At 42.7% G+C, this 25,601-nt stretch overlaps 2 protein-coding genes across 6 annotated transcripts; one reads left to right on the plus strand and one right to left on the minus strand.

Moving 5' to 3' along the window:
• The first annotated feature begins 5,961 nt into the window (after nucleotides 1–5,961).
• Nucleotides 5,962–16,279, plus strand: LOC103722535 (phosphatidylinositol:ceramide inositolphosphotransferase). Of its 4 annotated transcripts, none has more exons than XM_088713847.2 (12): nucleotides 6,477–7,264; nucleotides 7,379–7,468; nucleotides 9,323–9,409; nucleotides 9,524–9,592; nucleotides 11,792–11,872; nucleotides 11,951–12,022; nucleotides 12,147–12,207; nucleotides 12,296–12,398; nucleotides 12,564–12,659; nucleotides 12,751–12,797; nucleotides 12,880–13,004; nucleotides 14,417–14,929. In XM_088713847.2, the coding sequence occupies exons 1-12, from the start codon at nucleotides 7,232–7,234 to the stop codon at nucleotides 14,477–14,479; spliced, it is 927 nt and encodes a 308-aa protein (XP_088569973.1). In that variant the 5' UTR covers nucleotides 6,477–7,231; the 3' UTR covers nucleotides 14,480–14,929. The 4 variants fall into 4 exon arrangements, with proteins under 4 accessions (XP_008811342.1, XP_088569973.1, XP_026666370.1 ...); XM_026810569.4 differs by lacking the exon at nucleotides 14,417–14,929 and adding an exon at nucleotides 15,990–16,279 and having other exon boundaries at nucleotides 6,544–7,264; XM_008813119.6 differs by lacking the exon at nucleotides 14,417–14,929 and adding an exon at nucleotides 13,738–14,247 and having other exon boundaries at nucleotides 6,544–7,264.
• Nucleotides 16,280–17,068: 789 nt separating this feature from the next.
• On the minus strand, nucleotides 17,069–24,511 carry LOC103722534 (uncharacterized). Of its 2 annotated transcripts, XM_088713848.2 has the most exons (3): nucleotides 23,121–24,511; nucleotides 17,591–17,762; nucleotides 17,069–17,478 (listed from the first exon to the last, which is right to left on the minus strand). In XM_088713848.2, the coding sequence occupies exons 1-3, from the start codon at nucleotides 23,564–23,566 to the stop codon at nucleotides 17,434–17,436; spliced, it is 663 nt and encodes a 220-aa protein (XP_088569974.1). In that variant the 5' UTR covers nucleotides 23,567–24,511; the 3' UTR covers nucleotides 17,069–17,433. The 2 variants fall into 2 exon arrangements, with proteins under 2 accessions (XP_088569974.1, XP_008811340.3); XM_008813118.6 differs by having other exon boundaries at nucleotides 17,388–17,762; nucleotides 23,121–23,699.
• Nucleotides 24,512–25,601: the final 1,090 nt, after the last annotated feature.

The following is a 25,601-nucleotide window of genomic DNA, read 5'->3' on the forward strand; positions in this document are numbered from 1 at the left end:
ACCCTGTGGCGGGTAAAGCTCAGGCCCTAGAGCCCATATCCTCGGAACCTAAAACAGATCCGAGCAGAGAAACTTAGACTACAATAGACGAGTTTCCACACATGAATATTCATTTCAAAAAGCCCGGAGGCCTAGTACAAGAGCTCGGACCCGGCTTTAAAGTATAGAGGCCGCTCCGGCTTACAAAAAAGAAAAAGAAGATAGGAAAAAGGGGAAAACTACACCAAGGGCTCAGGCCCGGCGACTTCAGGAACAGTTGGCTCTTCTGCGGCCGAGGCCCCCACAGTGGCCTTGGGAGCTGCCTCGGTGACCTCGAGAGCGATCTCGCCTTCTTCAGCTTAACCCTCCTGGTCGGTCCCACCAGAGGTTGGAACCTCTACCTCCGCCTCCGCTTCTGGGTTTTCGACCCCAGCGCCTGGTTGAAGCAGGCTAAGGTCGAAATCTGGGAGAAGTCGCCGCAACTGATTGCGGAAGTCCTTGAAGCCCTGGATGAGACCATTGACGCCTTCCTCTTCCATCAAGTCGCGAAACTCTTCCGATTCGCGGAAGAGCTTGACGGCGTCCTGGGCCTGCTCCCGGGCCTCCTTCTCTCGAGCCTCGTGGTAGGCGGCCTTCCGCTCCAAAATCTTTATCTCTCTTTCGCGATCCGCGAGCAGAGATTGCACGTCAAGTAGACGGATCTCGAGATCTCGGACCTTTATTCGAGCCTCCCCCACCTCCTGCTCGCGTATAGCGAGCGACGATTCGGCCTCCGTCCGGCGGGCCTCCGCGGCGCGCACTTCAGACATAGTCAAAGAGTGCGTGCCCTTCTCCTCTTCAAGTTCGGCGACCAGAGTCCGAACCTCGTCTTCGGCCGCCCCTAGCTTCGCTTGAAGCACTTTCTGCTCGGCCTCAGACGCGAGGAACTTTGTTTCGGCCTCCTCGCGCCCCCTTTGATGCCTTCGGGCCCGGTCCCGGTAGTCCTGGATGATGTGAATCATCGTCTCGGTCTCGTGGAGGCGCTGCAAGAGGGACATGTAAGAAACAGTTCTAAGCCGAAACACAAATTTGCACAGATAAAAGCTGACTTACTCGGATGGAAGAGCAAATAGCGGAGTCCATGAACTCGCCGTAGTTCATGGACCGAATTTTGGCCTGGTCGGCCGGGAGCAGCGCGACCCGAAGAACTTCGCGCGCCACTTGTGCATTATCGAGGGCCGAGTCGCCCTCGAAAACAGCCCATCCAGGAGCGTAAGGCACCCGCTCCTGAGGACCCGAAGAACCCGCCAGACCGGCCTCAGCTGGCCTGGGTGCGGCCGACCCCATTGCTTTTTGGCTATTCTCCGTCTCAGAGCTGGGGAATTGGGGTCGAGTAGACGGCTGACCGGACCGCTGCGTGGTAGAGGTGGGGCGTGCGAGCGCCAGATCTGTTGAGGTCCTCCCTCCCTGGTCGGAATTTGGAGCTTCCCGCCGACCAGGGACTTGCGAAATCGGCACCGGACACGGAAGTGCCACCGTGGCTCCGCCAGAGCCCACGCCCTCTCCCCGACCAGCCTCAGGGCGCACGGGGCGAGAAGCGCGCGCCTCAACTGTTGTGGTCGTCGAGGTCTTCGCCGAGGTCTTTGCTTTCTTCCTCGGCTCGGTCGGTTCTCCTGAGAGTTCGGCCGCTCTCTTCTGAAACCGGGCATATAGGACCTCGCTCTTGGTCACCATCTTTGCGATATCTGCAAGGACGAGCAGGATTAAAACTTAGAAACTGTAACAAAAAAAAAAAAAAAAAAACACCCTACTGCTACTCTTACCATGGGGACGCGCCGAGCTCAGCCCAACATTCACTAGGGCATCCTCACTGATGAGGCCGCTCAGTAAGATGCCGCCCCCAAGGCTGCGAATAGTGTCGAGGACCCCTTGCTCGCGCGAAGAAAGCTTAGGGATTTTGTTGACAGACTTGAGTTGGGTTGGCCCCCACCTAGGGTTAAATCCCCATGTCTGTTCAGACCCTAGGAGGAAGAACTTCTTCTTCCAGTCATGAATGGACGAGGGGGCACCCTGAAAAAGTGGCCGACCCGCCCGAAGGGCAATGTAGAGCCACTCTCCGTCTCCCGGATTCGACTTTAGCACAAAAAGTCGCCGGAAAACGTTAACAGAGGTCGGAATCCCGTGCAATAAGCACAGCGACAGGAACCCGATCACTGTTCTCCAGGCATTCGGAGCGAGTTGCGCCGGAACCAGCTGGTATTCCGTTAGCAACTCATTCACGAAGCCGTGGAGAGGAAACCGTAGGCTAGCCCAGAGTGATTCCAGATACACTCCAATCCGGCCTACCGGAGGGTCGGTCACCCGATCCCCCTGCCTGGCGGGTTCCAACCGGAACCCTTGGAGAGGAAAGAACCATTCCTCAGTCATTTCCACCTCCAGTACACCCATGGTGGACTCGACTTCATTTGGACCGGAACCCATTAGGAAAAAGGAAAAGGGATTTTGGGAGAAAAAGAAGAAAAGGGAAAGGGACCTGTGAGACGCCGGGAACAAAAACCTCGGACTGAGAAAAATTGGAGGAAAAAGACAATAAGAAAGGAGAAGGAAGCCAGGTGAGGGTTTATATAAATCCCTCCAACGGCCCAGATCAGCGAGGAAAAACGCTGCTCCCCATTCGGGTTACGACTCGTGTCAATCCAAAAGACAAAACGCCGCATTTATTCCGGGCTGACGCTTCGGACACAGAAGCGCCCTATCGAATCACACGGCCCCATCATGAGCCCACGACGCGAGGACGCTTCGAAGAAGGCGTCCCGATAATGGGGTATCCTCGGGAAAGAAGAAACGCCGCCTATTAAAGGCGCCTCAAAACGCGCAATAATTCGAGAACGTGCAATAATTTTAAAAATTTTCCATAATAACCCAACTAAAACTACTTCCCGCGCTCAAGCTGGTAGCCAGCTAGAACTAGGAAGTCGGGGGGTAGTGTTGGGAGATTACCCAAGTCACGACAGAAAGGCGCTCGACCGAAGAGCGCCCACCAGAAAGGCGCTCGACCGAAGGGCGCCGACCAGAAAGGCGCTCGACCGAAGGGCGCCGACCAGAAAGGCGCTCGACCGAAGGGCGCCGACCAGAGAGGCGCTCGACCGAAGGGCGCCGACCAGAAAGGAGCCCGACCGAAGGGCGCCGACCAGAGAGGCGCTCGACCGAAGGGCGCCGACCAGAGAGGCGCTCTACTAGAAAGCGTCGACCAGGGGCAATCCCGCCACAGGACATTCCGCTAGGCGACCTGCTCGGCTCGGCACCTCTGCTAGGCCCATGCCTTAGCCGAATATCCAATCACTGCCTAATCCTCCAACAGGTCCGACGACCAAGTACGTAACTCCACTACAACCTGCCACCATCCCTAAGCCATCAAAGCACAGGATCTCCACAGGAACTCGGCATGACCTGTGATTAATGCATAAGACCCCCTCGGGCCTCCGATGCACTCAGTCATTAAATGAACACAGCTCAAAACGATCTCCGGATCACTGAACCATCAGAGCGTATGGCTCTCCCTGACCGCCGGTTCATTCGATAATAAATGCACTTACCATCCACGGACCCCAGGTCCACCATAGCCAGCGGTTCAACCACTCCAACAGGTCCGATCGACCGTGACAACTCCCTGATTCCGGTCCGATTCGGTCCCGTTCTCCACTACGCCATTAATGGGCCAAATCGTGCCCAATTATTACACAAGAGGATAAACCTCCTGTCACCTCCCAGGTAACAAAAATCCTCCTATAAAAGAAAACCTGGAGGGAAAGGAAGGGGGGCCCCCGAGAGAGAGAGAGAGAGAGAGACAGAGAACCCTCCTGGACCGGATAGAAATAAGTAAACAGCATAGACACAAGGGAGGGGACGATCTTCTTCATTTTTCCTTATCTTATCCAAATACTCTCCGGCCTGCTCTCTCCACATATTCCCCCTCTAACTTAAGCATCGGAGGGCCGGCGCCGGAGAGCCCGGCCACCGGCTTTTTTGCAGGACAGGCCAGGACGCACTCTTCTCCGCTCTCTCATCCCCGCGGAGGACGCAGTCGGCCGGCGCACCGCCGTCCGCCCTCCCGGCAGCGGAGCTCCTCCTCCCCTGGTTTCGCGGCGGCCCCCGGGTCCAATTTCCAGCAACAGATCTTAAAGCGACCGGTGGATGATCCAATGGTAAATTCGTGCGAAGAAGAATTCTTTTTTCCCGCCCCGAGAGCCTCATAGCATTATTTGACAGCGAAACAAGTGCAACAATGGGGTTGGCGTAGTATTATGACGCTATCCAATGAGAGCCTCACAGCATTACTTGAAAGATACTGGAGACCCGGTGCTCAGGAATGTTAAGCTCAACTTGCCTCGGGCATGCTCTTATAAATTTCCATTGGCGAGCATTTGGGAGGAATATGGCATTCTAAATCCAAATACTGCAGTAGTTTGGATCTGGCTTGGATGCCCGGGCAAAAAGATATGTTTTACATACATGTGGCTGATCAAATAGAGGTTTGAGCATAAACCATGCAACAAGGAGGGAGCATTTAATCATTATATAAACTTTGATAAACAGCCTTCACAATCTATACATGGCCAAAAAGTAGAAGTTTGAGAAGAAATAATTGCGCAGGAGCAGTGTCCGGGTTCCCAACAGCCGAAGCCCCTGCCGCTTTCTCTGAGATTGGTGCCTACTTTCATGAGAAGGAGGACACACAAGAGAAGTGGGTTTTCTACTATCCGCTTGCTTGAACGGCTTGATTGAGCATCTTACTGGAAAACGGGAAGTACTTTGGAAATAGGTTCAAAAAGGAAAACATCCCTCAAATGGAATTGATAATTCCATATGGCACTTGAACATAGGTTGATTAGAGGTGCAAAAAGATCGGATCGGATTGGGTTATGAATGACCCCGACCTAACTCAATTCCTTGTTCGGATTCTAATATTGGACCCAGACCCAATTCAAGAAGATCGGGTCGGGTAGGGTCGAATTGCGTTAATTGCTAAAATTTATGACCCAACGGGTTATTCAGGTTGGGTCGGATTCATGTATAATTTGGTCCCAACCCAGAAATTCAGGTCCGGGTTGGGTCCAATTCGGATCTTTCTCTCTTTATCCTCTATTTTACCTCTCTTTTTTCTCAAGTTACTTTTCCTCTCAAAAGGTGCCTTTAGTCTCCTTCTAAAACTAGAAGCTACAATGGTTAGATTATCATATCCCAAAACTTCAATGCCGAGATTTATGTTAACATACCAAGCTCCTGTTTGCCTCCTTTATACTGCTGCAAAATACTGAAAAAGCGACAGCATGAATATAACGAAATATTTCAATTCATATTAATTTCTATGAGAGACAACAACAATAAGAACAACAACTACTATATAGAAATCTAAATAAAAGTAGAATTTTATGTTTGTTAGCATTAGAAAGTTTTTTTTCTATCTTGGAGATACTAAGAGAAGCTTTCAAGAAACTTTTGTACTTCGGTTGCTGATTTACTAATGATGTTCAAAGCTAGCAGGTTAATTAATAAAACTTATGCTAATTAGCATTTTTTATAGACGAACAAAGATAGCTAGGTTGTGATGTATTTTTAAATTTTGAAATAATAAATTATAATTTCATAAATTTATATATTTGGTTCTGCAGTGGGATTCAAAATTTTTCTAATATAATGAAATTAGAAATTCCTATTCTTGTAGGCTCTTCTAGTGTCTTATTCTCTTATTAATTTCCATTCTAGATCTCTATCTATCTGATGGCTCTACGCGTTTGGCCGGCTGCAAATTCTCTCGTGACCTCGAAGCCTCTTGGTCCCCTTCGTAATTCCAACGCGTCCTTCGGTTCTCAAATCATAGATATCATTAAAAAAACAAAAATCAACGTCCGGGGCCTAAAGAAACGCCGGAGGTTCCCAGGTAACATGCTTCCTAGCATCGGCAAAACCCTTTATGCGGGCGGGGAGGGCGACGAGGCATTTGAATTCAGTACTTTGGAAACCCGGGAGTTTTTTTTTAAAAAGAAAAAGAAAAGAAAAAAGATTTGATTCGCAATCGTTGCGGCGGGCGTGGAGCAACATTATCGTTATGCTGCCAGGGTAACGGACGATTGGTGGCAGGCAAGGCTGAGCCTGAGGGAACATCGAACCCGGTGAGCGCGGCGGAACGTGGGATGGTGGGGCGGCCCCGCCTTGGTCGGACGAGAGACTCCTCTACATTTCTCCCCTTCTACTCCACCCAAATTACACACCGCTCCTCCCCCACGAAGCATCCAACGCTTTCCTTTTTTTTTTTTTTTCTAATATTCATTTCAGTGGTGCGAAATTAAGACAGAGACCATCTGCCCTCTCTCCGGGTGCCGTTTCCTTCCGGAATCAAATTAACATCGCGTTGATCTTGATCGTCCGATGCGCGTGATTTTTTCCAGCTGTCGATTCAAGAACCGCCTATCATTTGGGTGCCTCCTGCAGCAGCAGAGGCGGGCCAAGGAGATGTGGGGGCGGAGGCGGAGATAACGACGAACACCGTGGTTTAAATTGTCCATAGAACATTATCACGCCCTCGAACCATCTTCCCTTGTTTTTTTTTTTTTTTTTTTCCTTTCTTTTTCGTTCTCCTCACTGGGTGCCGCGAAGAAGCCATCTCTCTCTAAATCGGCCTTCCACGCTTCTCCCCCTTCCTTCTCTCAGCCAACCCGCGAGGTCGAGGTCGAGGTCGAGGTCGCGTCAAGGAAGAGCGACGCCTCCACGAAGATCCGTGTCGACCCCGCGTTCGCGTTCGCCTTATTTAAAGAAAGGGAGGGAGGAGCCCACCGGAAGGCCATATAAAAGCTACGGTTTATTTCACTCTTTCCCCGCCATAAACGAGGTTCTTTATAGAAATAGGAAGAAGAGAAGAGAAGCCCTGTTGCATCGGGATTTTTCATTTAGTTAAATTTAATTTCGTCAGCCTAACCGACGGACCTGCCGATCTCCATCTCCTCCGAGCTCTCGATCGGGGGAACATCACCGACGTCTTTGATTTCGAGCAGGAAGTCGCTTCCGATTCCGCCGCCCGATCCGCCATTGGAGCGGCTTTTATAGGCGATCGGAGGCCTCTCGATAGGAATCAGCGATATCCGCCCCCGAGTGTGGGGTTCGAAGACCGTCTCGTTTCGTGGCGAGAAAGAAAATTTCGCCGGAGGGGGGAGCAAGATGTCGCGAATAAGCGTTGGATGCTGAAAGACTATGGAAGTGCGTGCCCTTGGCGGAGATGACGCTTTACATTGCTCGCGAGGGTTCCAAGGTCTCCTCTCCTACTTCCTCCTCTATTTCTCCCAATTTCTTTTTCTTTTCTGCACTTCTTTTTTGATCATTTATGCGTCTCTCGCGGCGATCTCTGTTTGTTTGCACTTTGCAGCTATGGAGGAAGATTTGCATCGAGACATCGGTAGAACTTCAACTTCTTCTGGAGAAGTGGAAGCTTCTGCTTGCAGGACTCGTCTTTCAGGTATTACTTGGGATGTTTTTTGGGGGGGTTGTAGCCAAGTCATGATCAAGTTTTTTTTTATTATATATATAGAAAATGAAAAGCCGAGAATTTAGAGCGATTCTTCTTGATATCCTGGATAATACCTTCTTCTTTATGGAATGTTTAATTTCTAGGGATATTTATGCTTTAATGCTGGATTGGGTGTGTTGTTTCGTATCTCGATACATGTACTGTTTATTCCTTGGCATTTTCTTAAATTGTGAGTTGATGGAAGCATGGTGATGTCTCCTCGGTGCTCTATGCTGTGCAACAATCCTCACTTAGTGTGGATGTCTATAGCTTTCATTCAATTTAATGCTCCTTCAGGCTGGACTTGTTTGAGTGGTGGATGCAACTTTATTTGCTAATTGGAGGATCTCTTGTCTTCGCCGATCATGTATTGTCATTTTCGTAGAAACTTTGTAAATCAAAATTCCTGTTCAAGTAAGAAATTTGTCGCTCATTGTGATGGCAGAGTTGGACTAACCCAGGAAAGTGGTAGAATATCATTTTTCAAAGTTTCCATTGATGAGATTCTACCACGAAAAAAATAAAAGAAGGGCATTCCATTGTTTGTGCCACAACATTCTACCATTCCACTTGAAACTTAAAGATTATTTTTTATGCTTTTACTATAACCATATCTATCTAGTCTTTTCCCAGCTACTTAGGTTCGGCTTATAAATCCTCATTGACCAAGTTTTCCAATTAGGGTCATCTCTGATGTTATTCTAGTTTCTTTATATCTTTCATCACAATCTTTATCCATGTTATCTTAGATCTTCCTCTCCTTTCCTTGCCACCTTCAGCATATACCAAAGTACCTCTCCTTACTAGAGTCTCTTCAGATCTCTATTGTACACATCTATATCATCTCAATCAATTTTCATCATTTTGTTCTTAATTTGCGCAACTCCTATTAGCTTCTCTACATTATTTATTTTACTATTGGCTATCTCTAGCTACCATCCTTACTTTTTCAATACAACTCCTGAATCCTATATACATGCAATATTCTCCCTTCTTAGGAACTTAGCATGTTTCGTCTTTTGCAAATTCGCCATCTTTTTTTTGTTTTGCACATTGTGTACTCGAGAAAATTTTTACATGGTTTTCTGATGCATACTTGGTCACAGGAAGTGGTTGTTATATCTTTCTGATGCATCCTTACTTTTTATTGCTGGGTTATGTTGATAGAAATACCACAACAATCTCTGTTGCATAATAATTTCTCTGTTTCATTATTTTGTTAAAAATAATCTCTTTTGAGATAGTAATATCTATGATGTGAATGTAGTAATTGGAAAAAAGAACAATTCTCTTTTCACAACTATTCTAGTATCAAACCTTGATTCACCAATTTAAATCTCTTTGCATGTTGATATTGTTAGCTTTATTCATATACTGTTAGCTTTGTTCATCATGTTTCGGATGGTCCGAACTAGGTGAGATATCGTTAAGTTCATATTAGTTTTCTCAATAAAGCTTCTGCTAGCTGGCAGCTAGGTAGTGTGTTTATTACTTATTGCTAAGTCTATAAATGGTGATTATTATAATAAGCCAAACTGCTATTATGATATGATAGTTTTTTCATATGATTTTTTAAAAAAATTATGTTTCTGCTGGTAGGCAGGTAGTTTTATTATGTCTGTGGCTTAGTTCTGTGTGTACAATTGGTGATTGGTGTAAAGGGCATGCAGTAATCGTATGCTTATGCATGCAATATGTCTTGTTTATTTGATATATCTTAATTCATCAAGTGTTTATTATAATTTTTTTGGCCAAGGTATGGATTAATCTGCAGACTTATGCCATGATTTTGACTATCACTAGTATATTCATGGGTTGGCTGCTCGAGGAGTTCATTATTTACACAGACCTGGACCAATTCTACAAGATCTTGGATTTATGTTCCTTCCAGTGAGTATATTATGTGCAATCTGCTGCCTTGCTTAATAATATATGTTAAAGATGTGGAATCTTAGTCTAGTTCTAGAACTGAAATGTTGTTGCTTTCTGTGCTTTGCAATATAGGAGCTTGGAAAAGAAAGAGGGTACATCAGTGAGAGCGTATTCACCTTTATCTTTTTATCCTTTGTGCTGGTATGGATCTCTCTTTTTTTTTTATCTTCATGAATCTGTCTTATATAAGTTGCTGCACCAGGTTATCCTTGTAGCAATTAAGTTGCTGTTTGACCTTTTTGGAATTTGTGCATGGAGAATAATGCTTCTTAAAGCAGTTTTTCAGTTATTTGAAATTAGTCATGTTTATTCACTTTCTTCTTTCTTTGGGCTCTAAATTTCCTTCTACATTCAAAAAAGGACTATGCATGTATTTTTTTCGTTTTTGTTACCACTGAGTCATACGTTTGTAGCCTGTGGACGTTATTTTCTATTGGGATCAATTAACAACTCCTCTAAGATATAGTGAGGAAAGTGAAAAACATGTCTATGGTAATGGATGGAAGTGGATTTATACAACTGTAGGAGGTTGCATATGCATATATGTGTCCATAGGTGTTGCTTTTGTCAGTTCACATTCATATTGTTTCCTCTTATATGTCACGTCATGGGGAAACACACATGGCATATGCTATTTACATTCTTTTTTAACTCCATTCAATCTAAGCACTGGATTGCCTATGCAGGGACAGCTTGATGCACTGATAGGAATTGAATAAGATAAGCAATTCTTTGGTTAATATGCATTTATTTTTCTCTGAGCAAAATAATTCAAATGTCCTGAAGAAGAAAATTATCAGTTATAGTTATATTTTGGTGGTGCTTTGATGGTGTTGAAGTCAAAATGGAGGTGTGATACATCTCAAATAAAGTAATGAAGATGTGGATTTCAGTAGTGGTTGCAGCCGCTAGACAATATCTTATTTCCTGCTTGGTAGTGGACAGTGAACTGGGAGAGTGACCTGAAGGATGCAGTCCCAGTAGCAAAATGAAAAATATTTTTTAGTCATCGTGCAGTTAACAGTGGTGAGGGTGGATGGTAACCCGAGGTCTTCAGCAGATGAGGCGAATGAAATGGTTAGTTAAACCATGATTGAAGGTTCCCAGTTAAGACAAGGTGTGCTTTACTGCCTGAAGATGAGATACCCATGGTGCCCTAAGAAGAAGTGAAATGAGAAAGAAGCGAGATCAGACGTACAATAATGCAGAATGGCAGCGATGGAGTGAAATCCTATGCCTTTTGGGAATCTGTCTTCCATTAAAAATAATTAAGAATTTCCTGTGTGGAAATAAATCTGCATTTTGCATGTGAAAACACTCTAAAAGCGATGGATTCTACTTATTTTGTGAAAGACATATAACACAGGATTGCAACACTTTCAATTGTAAAAATTAATTCTGATTGGTCTCACCTTTCTTTCTCTATCTCACTTGAAGAGGGGGATGGAACCCAGATTACATCATGCTAGTGTTTGTACAACCCCTAGCATTCACTTGAACCAAAAAAGCAAGACTATGATTGGTAGGATCACTCCACAAAAACTCCTTGTTAGTCTCTATTGGATGCGCTGCCAGCCAATCAGCTGGCTGGTTACCTTTGCGGAAGATATGGGACGTGTAGACTATCTATCAAGTCCCATAAATCAAAAAGCAAATGGAGATAACACTGATGCCTGCTACTGTGATTTGAAATCCATTAAAAAAATGTATTTGGATCTCCTTCCAGCAAGATATGCGTGGCACCCAATATTTGGCAGGCAGCCTTTACATCTCTTGTGTAAACACTTTGAAATTCAGACTCAAACTTCTGTTGCTGCAACTGCTTACAATTTTATCAAGTACTATTAATTGATTAGTTGTGATTGCCATCACTTTATGGTGGATATGGTTAGCCTTTTAGCGCAGTTTTCCTGTAGTTTGTAATCCTTTTTGTTGATAACTTATGTTTTTAATGTTTTTCCTGATGTGTTTATGCTGTTACTTTTTATGTGCTGGAATCTTCACTTGTTCTGATCAGTTAATGTGTTAATTCTGACTTTTCCCCCTTGATTGTCACCATTGCATGCGGATGTTTCTTTGAAAGAGCTCATTGTTGTTTTCGTTTTGTACCTCGTTGCATGCGGATGTTTCTTTGAAAGAGCTCATTGTTGTTTTTGTTTTGTACCTCGTTGCATGCAGATGTTTCTTTGAAAGTGCTCATAGTTGTTTTTGTTTTGTACCTCCTGCCAACCTTATTTATTTTTCAATCTCTCTTTGTGATTGTTTAGGTTACATGATACCATTGGCTGTATCTGGTTTCTGAGTATTTGTTGTTGTGACATGGTATTTCTTCTATTGCAGTGGACATTTCATCCTTTTGTCTATCACAGCAAACGCTTTTACACCGTCCTACTCTGGTGCAGAGTGTTGGCATTTCTAGTTGTAAGTTCACATATCTTTTTGCTGTTTTCTTTTATTCCTTTGTCTTGCTAGATCTAATGTGAAATACGTTCCTTGCAGGCTTCTCAGGTTTTACGGATCATCACATTCTATTCCACCCAACTTCCTGGTCCTAACTATCATTGCCGTGAGGTAAGAACCTGTATCATGTTTATCAACAGTTAAATATCGTTTAACTCCTGAAAACATTTTAATTTAAAAAATTATTTCTGAAACTACACTAGCTGAGATGTTTTTTTTTAATGAATTCCTTCAGGGTTCAGAGCTTGCCAGACTGCCTCCACCACGTAATATACTTGAAGTGCTTCTCATTAACTGTAAGTGCCCCTTTTTTGGTTTTGACCTATCCTTGAGAAGTGTGTCATCCTATTAACTATATGTTTGTTTGGCTTATTTTGTTTCCAGTTCCTCGAGGAGTCATTTATGGTTGTGGTGATCTGATATTTTCCTCGCATATGATATTTACTCTGGTGTTTGTCCGTACATACCATAAGTATGGTTCTAAAAGGTAAAAGATGTGTCATCTTGATCTTGGATTGGACTCAGTTAATGCATTGGAATTTAAAAAAAAAAAATTGCTTTTGGTATCGTCAAATTCATTGGGAGAAAGCATATTCAGAACTACTACTACATGTTATATGTACATATCGAAATTGTCTGTATGTTCTTGCAGGTTTGTCAAGCTGCTTGGCTGGTTATTGGCCATCTCTCAGAGTCTTCTTATAGTAGCTTCACGCAAGCATTACACAGTAGATGTTGTTGTTGCATGGTAGAATATTTCACTAGAGCAGTATTAATTTCTGTTTGCATTTTTGCTTTTGCTTTGTTTTGAATTTTCTTTTTCCTTTTCTTGTCTGTAGGTATACTGTTAATTTGGTGGTATTCTTTGTTGATAAGAAACTTCCAGGTGAATTTTGAAGTAATTTTTTGAGCTATCATGTTTTGTGCTGGGAAGTAGAGATTGTAATATGCAGATTGCCATTTTGCAGAAATGCCAGATCGTACTGGTGGATCCCTGCAATTGCTACCCTTGAGTGTCAAAGAAAAGGACAGCAGATTCAAAGAAGAGAACCACAAGCTACTGAACGGGACTTCAGGGGACGCTACTGATTGGGTATGTAGCAGGTTTAGTACATTGCTCTCTTCTCATGGAGAAGTTGATTTTAATATGGTTAAGTAATGAGGTCATGTTCTCTGAAGAAAATCAGGTTACTTCATTTTGAGTTTTTATGAGTCAATCTTGAGTTTTTATTGTTTCACCTTTGCTTGCGAACACTGCTGCAATTGAAGAGCTGCTCTTGTTTCCTATTTATACAAATTCCACTGTCACTAGGGGGAATGCCTTAATCCGATAGGTTACTTTTTGGAAGCTGCTGACATGGGAACGATGGCATAGAAACGAATGTTAAACAAGGAACTACAAATACAGTACATTAAGACTAAACCAGCAATAAGATGCAAGGAGATGGTGCTTTAAAACTAAAAGAAACATTATAATGGAACTGTGCAGGCTGTGAAGGTTCTGTTTGCTACTAGATTGACCAAATTAAGGGTGCGGTGGGTTATCTACTGTTTCTGTGGAAATTTATTTTAGCACAATTACTTTCATTGCCTAGTTAATTTATTTCTTTTCAATTTTCCTTACAAATTAGTTGGTGGAAAAGTTAAGTTGGCATGGGGTAAGGTCGTATCTCATCATCAATAGGTCAGGAATCTTAAGCAGACACATTTTTCTTGCTGATTCTCTTTAATATCCACATATCTATCCTGAGTGGTGTATTCATCATTATTTTCGACCATTTTTTTATTTTCTCTGAAGTATCTACATGTGATTTTTTTCCCCCCAGAGACAGAGGCCACAAGTAAATGGGAAGCATGCTGACGATGGGAACCATGCCCATTCCGAAGCAACTTTGAGTGGTACATAGGTAATGTTGGATGCCATTGCTATTGTGGCTGTTTTTTCTCAAAGGAGAACCAGCCGAAGGGAAGGAGGTGCCTCTTATCTCTGTAGGTTAAAAAAGTCTCGCTCCCATCACCATATGTAGTAGGGTAGGCTAGTAGCTGAGCCGCATGGGTCCTCCGTTTGTAACTCAACGAGGAACCGAATCCTGGCTACAGTTGACAAGGAATTTGCTTCTTTCAAGATGTGTGTGGATATGTATCTGCATGTGTATTCTCTTGTAAATCTGTTCTCTCCTGAAGAGCAGGCATAGGGAAAATGGTGCAGAAATAATTGTTGCTTTTTTGATCTTTGAGACTGGTTAACTGGGGATTTTTTATTGTGTGTTCTGGCATCTGGGTAACTGCCCATGTGTTGTAAAAACTCCAAAAACTTATTTCTAGCTTCGTGGGAAGTCTGGCTGGCATCGCGTGCCCTGGTCTCTAGTGCAGGGCCCTTTACTAGTTTCCACGGTTCCATCATTTTTGAGGTCTGCAGAAAAAATGGATGCACCTTGGGAGGTCTATGCTGAATTTTTCGCATTAGACCTCACAAATACTGAAATTTTTTTTGGCATCCTTCAGGGGAGCAATAAAATGAGAGCCGCTGCGGTGGTTGTTCTTGGAGATGGTTGGTTGCCCGCATGACTGCAGACAGCCAAGAGACTTGCATACCATGCGGACGTGGGGCGCGCTTCCTACCTTTGCTGTTCCCCCGGATGCTCGGCGTCCAGCTTTACGACCCAGGAACGCACGCTTACGACATCGATTTTCCTTTTTCCCACTTCTTTTAGCTGAACTGCCTGGGCTGGATACACAAAATCCCATGGCTGTTACGGGGAGAAGAAAACGTCCCACAATTAGCGTAATCTTTCAACAACATTCCACCCAAGTGTGCTTTCTTATGTTAATTAAATTTAGCTTTAGAATTATTATATTCTATTGAAAACCTTGATACGAAAACGAAGACAAAAACCTTCCAAGGTGGAGAAGGTGTTGGGTGGAGAATTGAAAGCGCCCTCCCTGAAGGAATAAAAAAAAAAAAAAAAGGTTACCTGCCTTCGTGGGTTGGACTCCACTGGGCCCCTACCTCTCCTACATCACTTAGAAGTGAGCGTTGTCGCCATCATCCCGTGGCAGGTCTGAAGATGGTCCCTCTCGTGCCCCATGCTAATGTCTCTGGCCCCATTGGCAGTGGGAGCCATTATTAAACCACCAGAAGATTTGGATGATGACCGGAACAAAAATCCTTTGATGGAGGCAATTGTATGGAGAGGGCTTCTTTTTTGCCGCATCTTATATGGCGTGTATCTTAATGTAAGGAACTCAAAAGAGGCATATTGGTACCATAAATAATAACCGGCTAAATAGAAATCCTAATAAGATTAAGACTTGACAATAAATCTCAACATTCTCTTTTACTGCAAAGTGCATATGGAGAACGCTGGACTTGTCGATAATATAAAATGTTACAATAGCCATTGCTATTATTACCATAATAACAACAAAATATAATAATAACTTGTCAAACTAATAATTAAACAATTCGTCTTCTTTATTGGCTTGAATAATAACTACTTTATTGATTTGTTTCTTTTGATATATGTCTTGCGATCAACGATGTCTTCTAATACTCACCTTTAGCATTGACTCTATGGTTATTATGCCAAAATTCTATCGAGCCTCCAACTTATACCAACAATTCAAAATTGCCTATTGCAATCACTATAAGCACTAGCCATTACCTGCACCTAGGTAAAATCAACAAAAAAAACTTTGATTGTGTGTGTGTGTGTGTGTGTATATATATGTATAGAATCAATTTCTCATATGTAGAGTTCTGTAAATATTCAAACTTTGTAGTAACTTTAAAACTAATTAGTGTACCAAAAGCTGGCACAGTATGAATCGTTTACACCGAGTATATCTTCTTATTGCTTGATCTTCGAAGCTACTTCAAAATTAGTAAGTTTTTCATCCTCATAGCTGACTAAATCTCTTCCTGCTACATTGATGATTTGGTTGATGTGAATTTGTAATTTCTTTTTTTTTGGGTACAATTTTGTAATTTCTTGAGTGTCAATAAAATTTCATTTGCCATCTTTTCCCTATCATGTTTCTCTGAGATCATGTTACCATCATAATTCCTCTCTGGCAGCTCTCTTTCCAAGTGTGGACCAGCCAAATGCAGGAGACTTTGGAACTCCAAGAAATATGGAGACAGTGCGGTTCAGGCTAAAGATTTTGGAGCAGCAATTGATTCCTATACAGGGGTTTATTCAACCAGCCCCACTAAGTTACACTGCATAACATTTAGGTATTCATTGTAGAATGTCGTCATTCAGTCATTCTGTTAAGTGACTAAGTGGAGAATTCGCTGATGAAATGGATACCTTTATTATCATGTATTCACTCTTTTATCTTGTATTTATCCATCCTTTCTTTGGTTATCACTAATCTGCTTCAGTAGTTCCACTTCAGTGTTCCTGGTGTTGATATGTTTTAATCAGTCAGATGAGTTCGTATTTCTCTGTACTGGGTGTGTAGGATCATCTGTATTTTGGACGAATATGGAGAAACAGATGATAATAGTCCTAAAAATAATATCATACGACCAGAAAGAATATGCAATCCTTTGTTGAAAAAAGAGGAAAGAAAAGAAAAGAACATACATTTCAATAAGATTTAACAGACTCCAGCTGATAGCAGCTCCTCGTTTTTCCTGAACACCGGATATCCCGTAAGCTTGAAAGTCTAGACTCTGTTTTAAGGTGTTGGATGAAGCATCCAATACCAATGGCAATAGTCTGCAACTCTGTTACGGAAGACCGATATCAAGATGGAGCTTTACCTTCTACATCTTGACCGGCATGGATGGAAGGTGGGAAAGTAGCGAAAAAGATGAATTGGAACGCAAATACAATTTTAAGTCTAATACAGCAAATTATTCATTCCCCTTTTGGATTGCATCCTGTAATATCCAGAAACACGGATTTATGGCAAGGGCGAACTTCTGACATGCATTATTTCATCAGCGAGTAATCCATACTGGTAATGTATCTCAGCCGGAGAGAAGATACAAACACACCCACAGTATGTAGAACTTGGCTGACAGGCTGCTCATGCTTGCCCTGCGGGAAAGATGGTGAATTTTGACTTTTAGTGCTCGTCCATTAGTTAGATGTTAGGCTATCAGCTCTCTCATGAATGACATATTTGATAGATCAAAGCCACCAGTTTGAAAACATCCAGTTTGATTATAACCAGGTACTACAGAGAATTTTCCAATGCTTGGAATCAGGCAACTGAGAGGACATTCAAGCTCGGAATGCATCAGAAGCCTAGATGAGAAACAAGGAAAATATGACATAATTGGAAGAATACGACACACATCAACACGGCAGTGGAACGCTCAGCAGCATCAAAGATCTGACTCCTGGAAGCTTATAGGCAGAACTAAATCTGCAGCATGATCATTTTCTCTATTCACAATAAACGGGCATATGTTTCGACTCCTAATAGGAGCCATCTTGTTCTTCCACCTGCCCCCGTCTTCACTAGCAACAGATTCATAACAGAGCTTTGCCTCCTGGCAATTCCACCTAATCTTCTCGGGTTTCTTTGTAATGGTTCTGGCCAATGGGTTCCTACCAGCAATAGAGATGAATACGTCATGATAATATGGGAACCTGGCAATTTTTACTGGTATCAGCCAGGAACATTGAAGTGAAAGAGCCAGGAGATGACAAACGCAAACACCATGCAGGCAAGCAAGAAATTGAGGAACCGGTGCCCCTGCCAAAAGCTCCGGGTTTCAGATGGCTGTGCAGGTGGTGCTGCAGTATTGCTTGTTTCATTCCACTGCTCAATGAACTCAGTCTCGCCTGTGCCAACCACGTTCCGTGCTGCTGAGCCACAAATCTCACAGATCCTGAAAGAAGAAACCAAAATAGCAAGACTTAAATCTTCAAATGTGAATAAATGTTACCAAATTGAAAATGGAAAAGCATATAAGGTAACTGCAGAGGAGATAAGCATGTCAATTGCAGTGATTCTTAGCCATTAGTGCAAGGACCCAACACAGGAATAAAGCATGGATAACATTGTCAACATTGATTTTCCAAAATCTGTATCATGTTTCCATGCTGTTATGCAATAAAAATGGTGAGAATGGTTCAAGGAGGCTCCAATTTGACCTCGGATAGAGTCAATGTCGAAAGAAGTTGCTATGTTATAACATATGTAGCATAAATAAAAGGGAAGATCCAGTAAGAATTGGACCCAAAAAAACACTGCAAAAATAATAATGCTAAAAAGCTTGCATATTTAAGATGAAGAGTCTACTAAAGAAAGCTCACATATTTGTTTACCAGAAAAAGCTTGCACATCTCATCATAGAAAACTTTTCTGAGAGAAATCAGCAAAAGAAACTTTAGATTAAGAATCTATTTAAAAATCAAGAATGTAACTCCACATAATACAGAAATATTTTCTGCACCATCATGACCTAAGTATTCTGACAGTTTGCCAAATAATGAGCACATGACATGGCTAAGAAAGCTGTTTGCAACCAAATGATGTTTTGGCATCTGGCCTAGCTTATTATAATAACTTAATGAGTAATTAATATTAGATGGAACAAGCATATGATGTTGACCACGAGCATCCAAGCCGACAACTTAAAACCTCCAGTTACATTGATCAGAGGTCCAATTAACTATTAACTGAGTGCTTGTCAGTCCATTCATTCCCTTCTCATTGTTTCTCCCATCTCTGAAGTTTTTTCCAGCCAGTGCAATAGAGATTTTCTTTTTTCCATCAACAATACGAACCTTCTAGGAAATACCAAAGAGAAAAACAAGGACTGAAATGAAGGAAGAATAGGGAGAGTAGAATCAGCGACAAGAAACATATTTATTAGTTTGAAATATCAAATTTCATAAACTGTCTCCAGTTCCTAATTGCATAGACTTTGTCAGAGCCAGCATTGAAGAAACTCTGCCTAGTTCATCCCTAAAAATTCAAGTCCCAAGAAAAGCAAACTACCAAGAAGCTTAGAATAAGTCAGATCACTAGGCAGATATAAAATGGCAAGCAGCAGAACCACAAAAACAACCAGTCTGCCCAGTGAGAGCCCGAACGGGGGAGGTGAGAACATACAAAATAATTCTTCAGCAACAACATTATAAAATGACTTATTTCGTGACATCTAAAATGCAGGTAACAAAACCTATATTGGCACAGTGCAGTTTGATTGAAAACTTTGCAAGGGCAAAAGTAGCTAGCAATGCCATTTAATTAGTAGAGTGGTATAAAAGAAATGCCGAAATATATTCAGTGCAAGATCTAATTGTCCCTACAATTTCTTTTTCCCACTCGGACGATGACTTGATCATTTATGTTGTGGCTCATTGTTTTTTTTTTTTTGGTGCACCTGTGGCTCATTGTTCGAGGAGCAGTCCCACATCAAGGAACAATTTGACATCATGTGTTCCCTATGGAAAACTATGGAAGATCCCAGTTATGATGGCCAATTAAGTTTCGAGAAGAATTTGACAATAAAGTACAGGAAAGAGGATCTTCAGAAAAGTCACTTACAAATGAAACATAAGGAAAGAATTTCAAAACAATAGTGCACAAGTGCTACAAAGTGACAACCAATAACAGTAAAATTCAGCTGATTTGCCATGACAACATATAGCAAGGATGCTAGTGATGCCCAAGTGCTTTTTAACTCTACAAATTATGGAAACTTCTGATGGAAAGACATTGATGGCAGATAAGACTTACCATCATCAGATGCCTTGGTTAAGTAGAAGAATTAGTTATCTCTGTTACTTCAAGAAAATGTGCCACAAGGGTCGCCGTACTTGTACCAGACTCTATACCGGTGTCACACTAGCATAGAATTGGTACGGTACAGAATTTTTTTGACATACCGAGGTTCGATACGCCACCTAAACCGGTACGGTACATCCGGTATGGTACGGTACGACATACCATATTTTGGTCTCATCGATTGTGCCACATCTTATACAAAATGATGTACAACAAAGCGGCAAAGAGCTACAAGATTGTAGCGACAGTTGCCAAGTCTATTTGATGGCCTCTTCTGATGTACTAAATGGCAAGGAGATATACATAATCGAACACAATAATTCAGATAAGAAAACATCTACATGGAGTCATTGGTCTTAACCAAGGATTGTCGAATCATGTTGAACTGGTTAGTCCGAGTCCGTACTAAAACGAACCAGTCGGTTACCAGTACAGCCAAAGGACTCTTCAAAACTGTAAGTCCTCCCGCTCCCAACGGCTTCAAAACCATTGCCTCCCCTCTCACCTCAATTTCAAATTGGTAAGTCCTTTCGGCCTCTCGCCCCCCCCCCCCCCTTTCCAATCTCATGGTAAGTCCTTTCGGCCTCTCTCTCTCCCCCTTTCCAATCCCCCACCATTCTCTTCCCCAAATCCGATCTCCTTCCCTTGTCCTTCCACTAGATCCTCCCTATTCCCGCCCTGATCCCAATTCGAGCCCTAATGGCCCATTCCAATGGAATTCTAGGGTTTTTGAGGTGTCTAGGGCTGGACGATGGCCCCGATCATCCCAATTCGAGCCCTGATCCTTTTTGGACGATGGCCCCCTCTCTCCCCCTCTTGAATCCCCCACCATTCTCTTCCCCAAATCCGATCTCCCTCTGTCCTTCCACCAGATCCTCCTTATTCCTGTCCCAATCCTCCTAATTCGAGCCCTAATGGCCTATTCCAGTAGAATTCTAGGTTTTTTGAGGCATCTAGGGCTAGATGATGGCCCCGATCATTCCAATTCGAGCCCTGATCCTTTCTGAACGATGGCCCCCTCTCTCTTCCTCTCCAATCCCCCACCATTCTCTTCCCCAAATCCAATCACCTCCCTCTCTTCTTCCATAGAATCCTCCCTATTCCACCTCAATCCTCCCAATTCAAGCCCTAATCTCCTATTTTGGTAGAATTCTTGGGTATCTAAGGCGCATGTGGTTGAACGATGGCCTCAATCCTTGATCCTCCTTGGACAATGAGGGCGACGTCAACGACGGCAGCAAGGAGTCTCCTTTCTTTCTTTCTCTCTCCCCCTCCCTATCCTTCCTCTCTGTCCCTCTCCTTCTTCCTCTTTGTCCCTCTCCCTCTCCCTCCCCATGGTTCCGAAACGCCATGGTTCGATACGGCATGGACCGGCACCTTATCATACTAGTCATTAGCCGGCATGCCTGCCGGTACCGATTTTGCAATCCCTGGCCTTGATAGAACCAATATGGGCATTTATATTTGCCTGAGCATCACGTAAAACAAGTCTCAAGAAACACAATCTTCAATTTAATGCATATATACCTTTACATTTTATACAAAGTATGTAGATGGTGGGAAAGACATAAGTTGGCATGGATGGAGGTTGGGAGAAAAGATATGGAGAAACTTGAAATGATACCAAAGGTGTCCCAAAAGTTTTGGTGAACAAAGATTCATAAAACCGGCCTCAAATAGTTGGGATAAGGCTTGATGGCTATGGTTATGAAGGACCTCGGATGGCAAAAACTAAAAGAATGCACTTTCTCATAAGTAGATGATGTATCACCATCAACCTGCTGAATAGTTATTCCTATGTTTTAACATTTTCTCTATATAGTTTATCCTGTATTTTCGTTAAACATGCAGCAATTGCAGAGTGGTAGCTTATGCTTCAGGAGAAACCAAGAACATAAATTTCACATGTTGAACAACATGCCATACAGCTTAGTGATGATATTTTATATATACTCTGTTTGTTCAAATGAGTAGAGTTATTATTTAAAAACAAGAATTCAAAGAATGATTTCAAAAAGATGCCCCAGTATTATTGGTATGCAGAAATCTAATCATCAATGCATGCAAAGAATAACCTTTTTCACAGTTGACAACTCAATAGTGAGGAATAAACTGTACTCTGTAACTGCCTAATTCGCAAATATTGGATCAATTTAGCATGTGCCTTGGAGCACATATAAGAGAATACATCAGATTCAAGAATAATGAAAAGAACTTGGCCTTTATACATAGCCTATATGCTAAAGGTTGTCCTCTGATCCTTGGAAAGTTATCATCATTCATCACATACTGAGGATATCAAGAATTGCGTGCAAAACTAATTGATGAAATTTGACAGAACATATCACTAAGAAGTGTTTCTAGGAGGTATGTGTATTATATAGAAAAATAAACTGTCAATATTCTACCCATATTACTTTGGAAGTTTTATTGTTTCCTGTTGTGGGCATAAATTATACACTTGAGGGGAAATGAACAAAATATGAATGACAGGAGCTACAATGCCCTTCAATATGTAATCATGAGGTGATAATAACTATATAGATATATCTAATATAGACCTTCTATGTAACCTGAAGAAAACAAATATCACAAAATTTGGCCCAAGAAAATCTTAAAGAAATTGGAATCAATGTAGTTCTTTCTATTTATAAGATCAGTTCCCACCATGTGATTCTTTTAATGCACTATTTAAACAGCAACAGGAGATAATGCAATCGATAGATACTGCAGTTCACACAACTTTTACAAAAGACAAATTCCTGTCATCTAACTCAAGTATAGGTTGAGTCCATCATAGGAGTCAAAGCTCCACTTTTCCTAGGATTAGAGTCCGAAATGAAAAGTGGATAAAAGAAGAATGAAAACAAAGATATTGGAAATGGATCCTCAGAATTGTTATACCCAACACCAGGTACCTAATGTCTCTCTTTATCACTTAAATATCTCAGAATAGTTACAATTAAGATTCCTAATGCCCTACTTTATCGCTTTAATTTCTTAATGCCTCTAATTTAATACAGGCTGCTTGCTTTTCCTTTTTCCACTAAAGGAAGACCATGCTTGTCATGTAAGCTTCCATTACCATGGGCAGCACAGAGATTAGATGCCTCAATTCCAATAATAAGAAACAAAGGGTGCTTCCTACACAAATTTCCACAAGTTATTGCATACTCGAGCATCTTCCATGCTGCTGTGAGGGCTTGGACTGATCAATCATGATCACAAAATAATGAAATCCCACCAGCTCGGGCAATTTGCCTGAGTTGGACATGAAAAACGAAAAAGTAATTTGTGGATAAATAAAAAACATTGAAGTGGCATACATGATGGAGATCCAAAAATAAAAAAGCATCCAAAAGTAATTCCTCCATTCCTCAAAGCAAGAATCCAGAATCTAATTCGTAACTCATAATTTCACAGAATATAATGGAAGGTCAATTTCACGTACTTGTTCCCTTTGATTTTAAACCATGTCTCGGCACATTGCTTGTGGGCAGCAGCCAAATCACCCTTGCAAGAACAACCCAGTACAATCGGGATGCCCGACTCAGGAGCAGCGGCCTCCAAGCTGAGATGACAAATCCTGCAATCCTTCTCGACTTTATCCTTGTTCGCTTTAATCTCTGGAATTCCGCTCTCCAAGTCGGTCTCCCCCGAACAGTCCGAGGCGCAGGATTTCCTGCATGACTCTGGGACTCCATCTATCTCGTGATGGGAAGAACCCGAGAAGCGGTACTCATCGAAGGCCGAACCAGCACGGTTCGAATTATACGGCGAATGCCAAGACTGGTCCTCTGCATCCGAGAAGCAGAGGTTATCATCACCATCATCCGCAGCGGGCCGGTGCGGCCCAGCTTCTATATCTCCATGGGGTTTCTCTGCCTTCGTTGCCATTTGTCAGGGAACCCGGACGCAAAAGACTTATAATTTTTCGAGAAATCACAAGGAAAGGCCTGCTCTCTGGCATGAAAAGCCCTACAGGCGGTGATCTTTGGGGAGTCCAAACCGAGACAATAAAAGACAAATTTTCTTGCAAGAAACACCTAGAAACACGAGATCGACAAGCTCTTTGGAAGGCCTAGCAAGGAGGAGGACGCAAGATGGGATCTTTCACTCTAACCAGGAATAAGAAGTCCGATCCACGGAAGGACTCAGAGTCACTTCAAGACGGAAACTTTGGTGGGTCGATCTAAGCCTTCAGGATTAGCTTTGTTTAACGATCCGAAAACCTAGATTTTTAAGTAACACTTGAAGGAGTGGGAAGAAAGAAAAAAACAAAGAGGAAAGATTTACCAGAATGGACTCCAGGAATGATCAAAACCCAATCTCTCGGAAGCAGCAGAAGATTCAACAAAAAAAAACACTTCCTTTTTTGGATGCTACAATGTAGCTCCCAACAAACCAGAAATGATGCATTAGAAACACTCCTCGCCGAACCGATCGAAATAGTAAAATTTCCGGAAGCTTCCGCCCTATTTTTCCGAACCACGGCTAAAAGAATATACAAAAATCCATGTAATTTATGGAAATCACGCGAAGATGGGATCTTGGAGAGGTTTCTCAATCCATAACCCTACAGAAGAAGGAAGGGAGGTGTGAGAAAGAAACGTAATGGATTCGAATTCGAACAAGTGTCGGTTCTTCAACGCGAGACCCATGAGAAAATAAAGAGATTGAAAAAGACAGAAAAAAGAGAGCATTGGCAGAAGAAAGAAAAGCGACCGAGCGAGAGAGAGAGAGAGTTAAAAAGACGAAATTTACGGTCTCTTTTTCTGGATTTTACTGGACCGAGGAGGAGACATCGATAAAGAAAGGACTCCTACCGCCCGAGGTCAAGACAGAGGTAAGGAAAAGCAGTGTGGTTTATATAGAGGAGAGGGCTTGCTACTCTGCACCGCACCGCAGTATTAGATTTAGAGGGATTAAGATAAGATTTTTCTTTTTTTAAAGATAAAAAAACAGAAAGCTATTTGTACGTCAAAATTTATTTGTCTGTATCCTATCTCATCTTCCGGTCACACGAAGGGAGCAACTTATTAGATCGAGGGCGTAGCCGTCCGATCAAGACTCGATTTGCGACTCCCTTCCCTTGGCCGTGGGAATGGAGCCCCCCTTCACCACCGATGGAATGGACCAAACACCAATCAAGACTCTAAGAGTGAGAGCCAGCTGGTTGGAGTTGACGGAAGAGCAATCGTTCCAACGTGGCCCAGTCCACGGGAAGGAGAGACACTCTTTTGTTAAAGCAAATCAGCGGTTCGAAAACGTGACAGGCCGAAATCATCGGCCTCTGCAGCTTTTATACATATATATATATATATTAATGGCATATATATATATAAATGGCAGTGCGTAGATGGGTAGAATCAGGTGAGGTAAATCTTGTATCGTACGCAGCAAAGGAATCGTGAAAAAGAACAGGTCCTGAATTGCCGTTGTACCAAAAAAAAAAAGAAAAAAAAAAAGAGAACAGGTCCAAAACAGATAAGAAGACTCGGTCATTACCTCAAAACACGCAGGGATGGAAGAGTATCTATCATCCAAACAAAAGAACTAAGAAGACCGCCAACTACATTTCGATGGAGATGTTTTGCATCGGTTTCATGGGTGCCATGGTGGTGAGGGAAGCCCAGCTCACACAACACTCCACAAACAGCTTCACTTGGAGGGGGAGGGGGAGGGGGAGGGGGAGGTACCCTCCCTTTTTGCAGCAGCGGCGGAGTGCCAAGGGATTCGGTGAAACGACTCCCTGGCAGGTTTACCAGAAACAAACACATCCATCGTTATCCCAGAGTTCATCTGTTTCCGATTGGAAGAGATATGGAGATCTTGAGTGCTTGCTTTAGCCTCATGGTAAGACGACGGGATAAAATGAAGATCATCCAAATAATACATCATCCGTCGCATCTCGAGCGACGGCTTTTGTTGC

The sequence above is a fragment of the Phoenix dactylifera genome, chromosome 17 (genome assembly GCF_051530095.1).
Source record: "Phoenix dactylifera cultivar Ajwa chromosome 17, Ajwa_hap1_PhDact_Kaust_v1.1, whole genome shotgun sequence".
NCBI classification, from domain to species: Eukaryota; Viridiplantae; Streptophyta; class Magnoliopsida; order Arecales; family Arecaceae; genus Phoenix; species Phoenix dactylifera.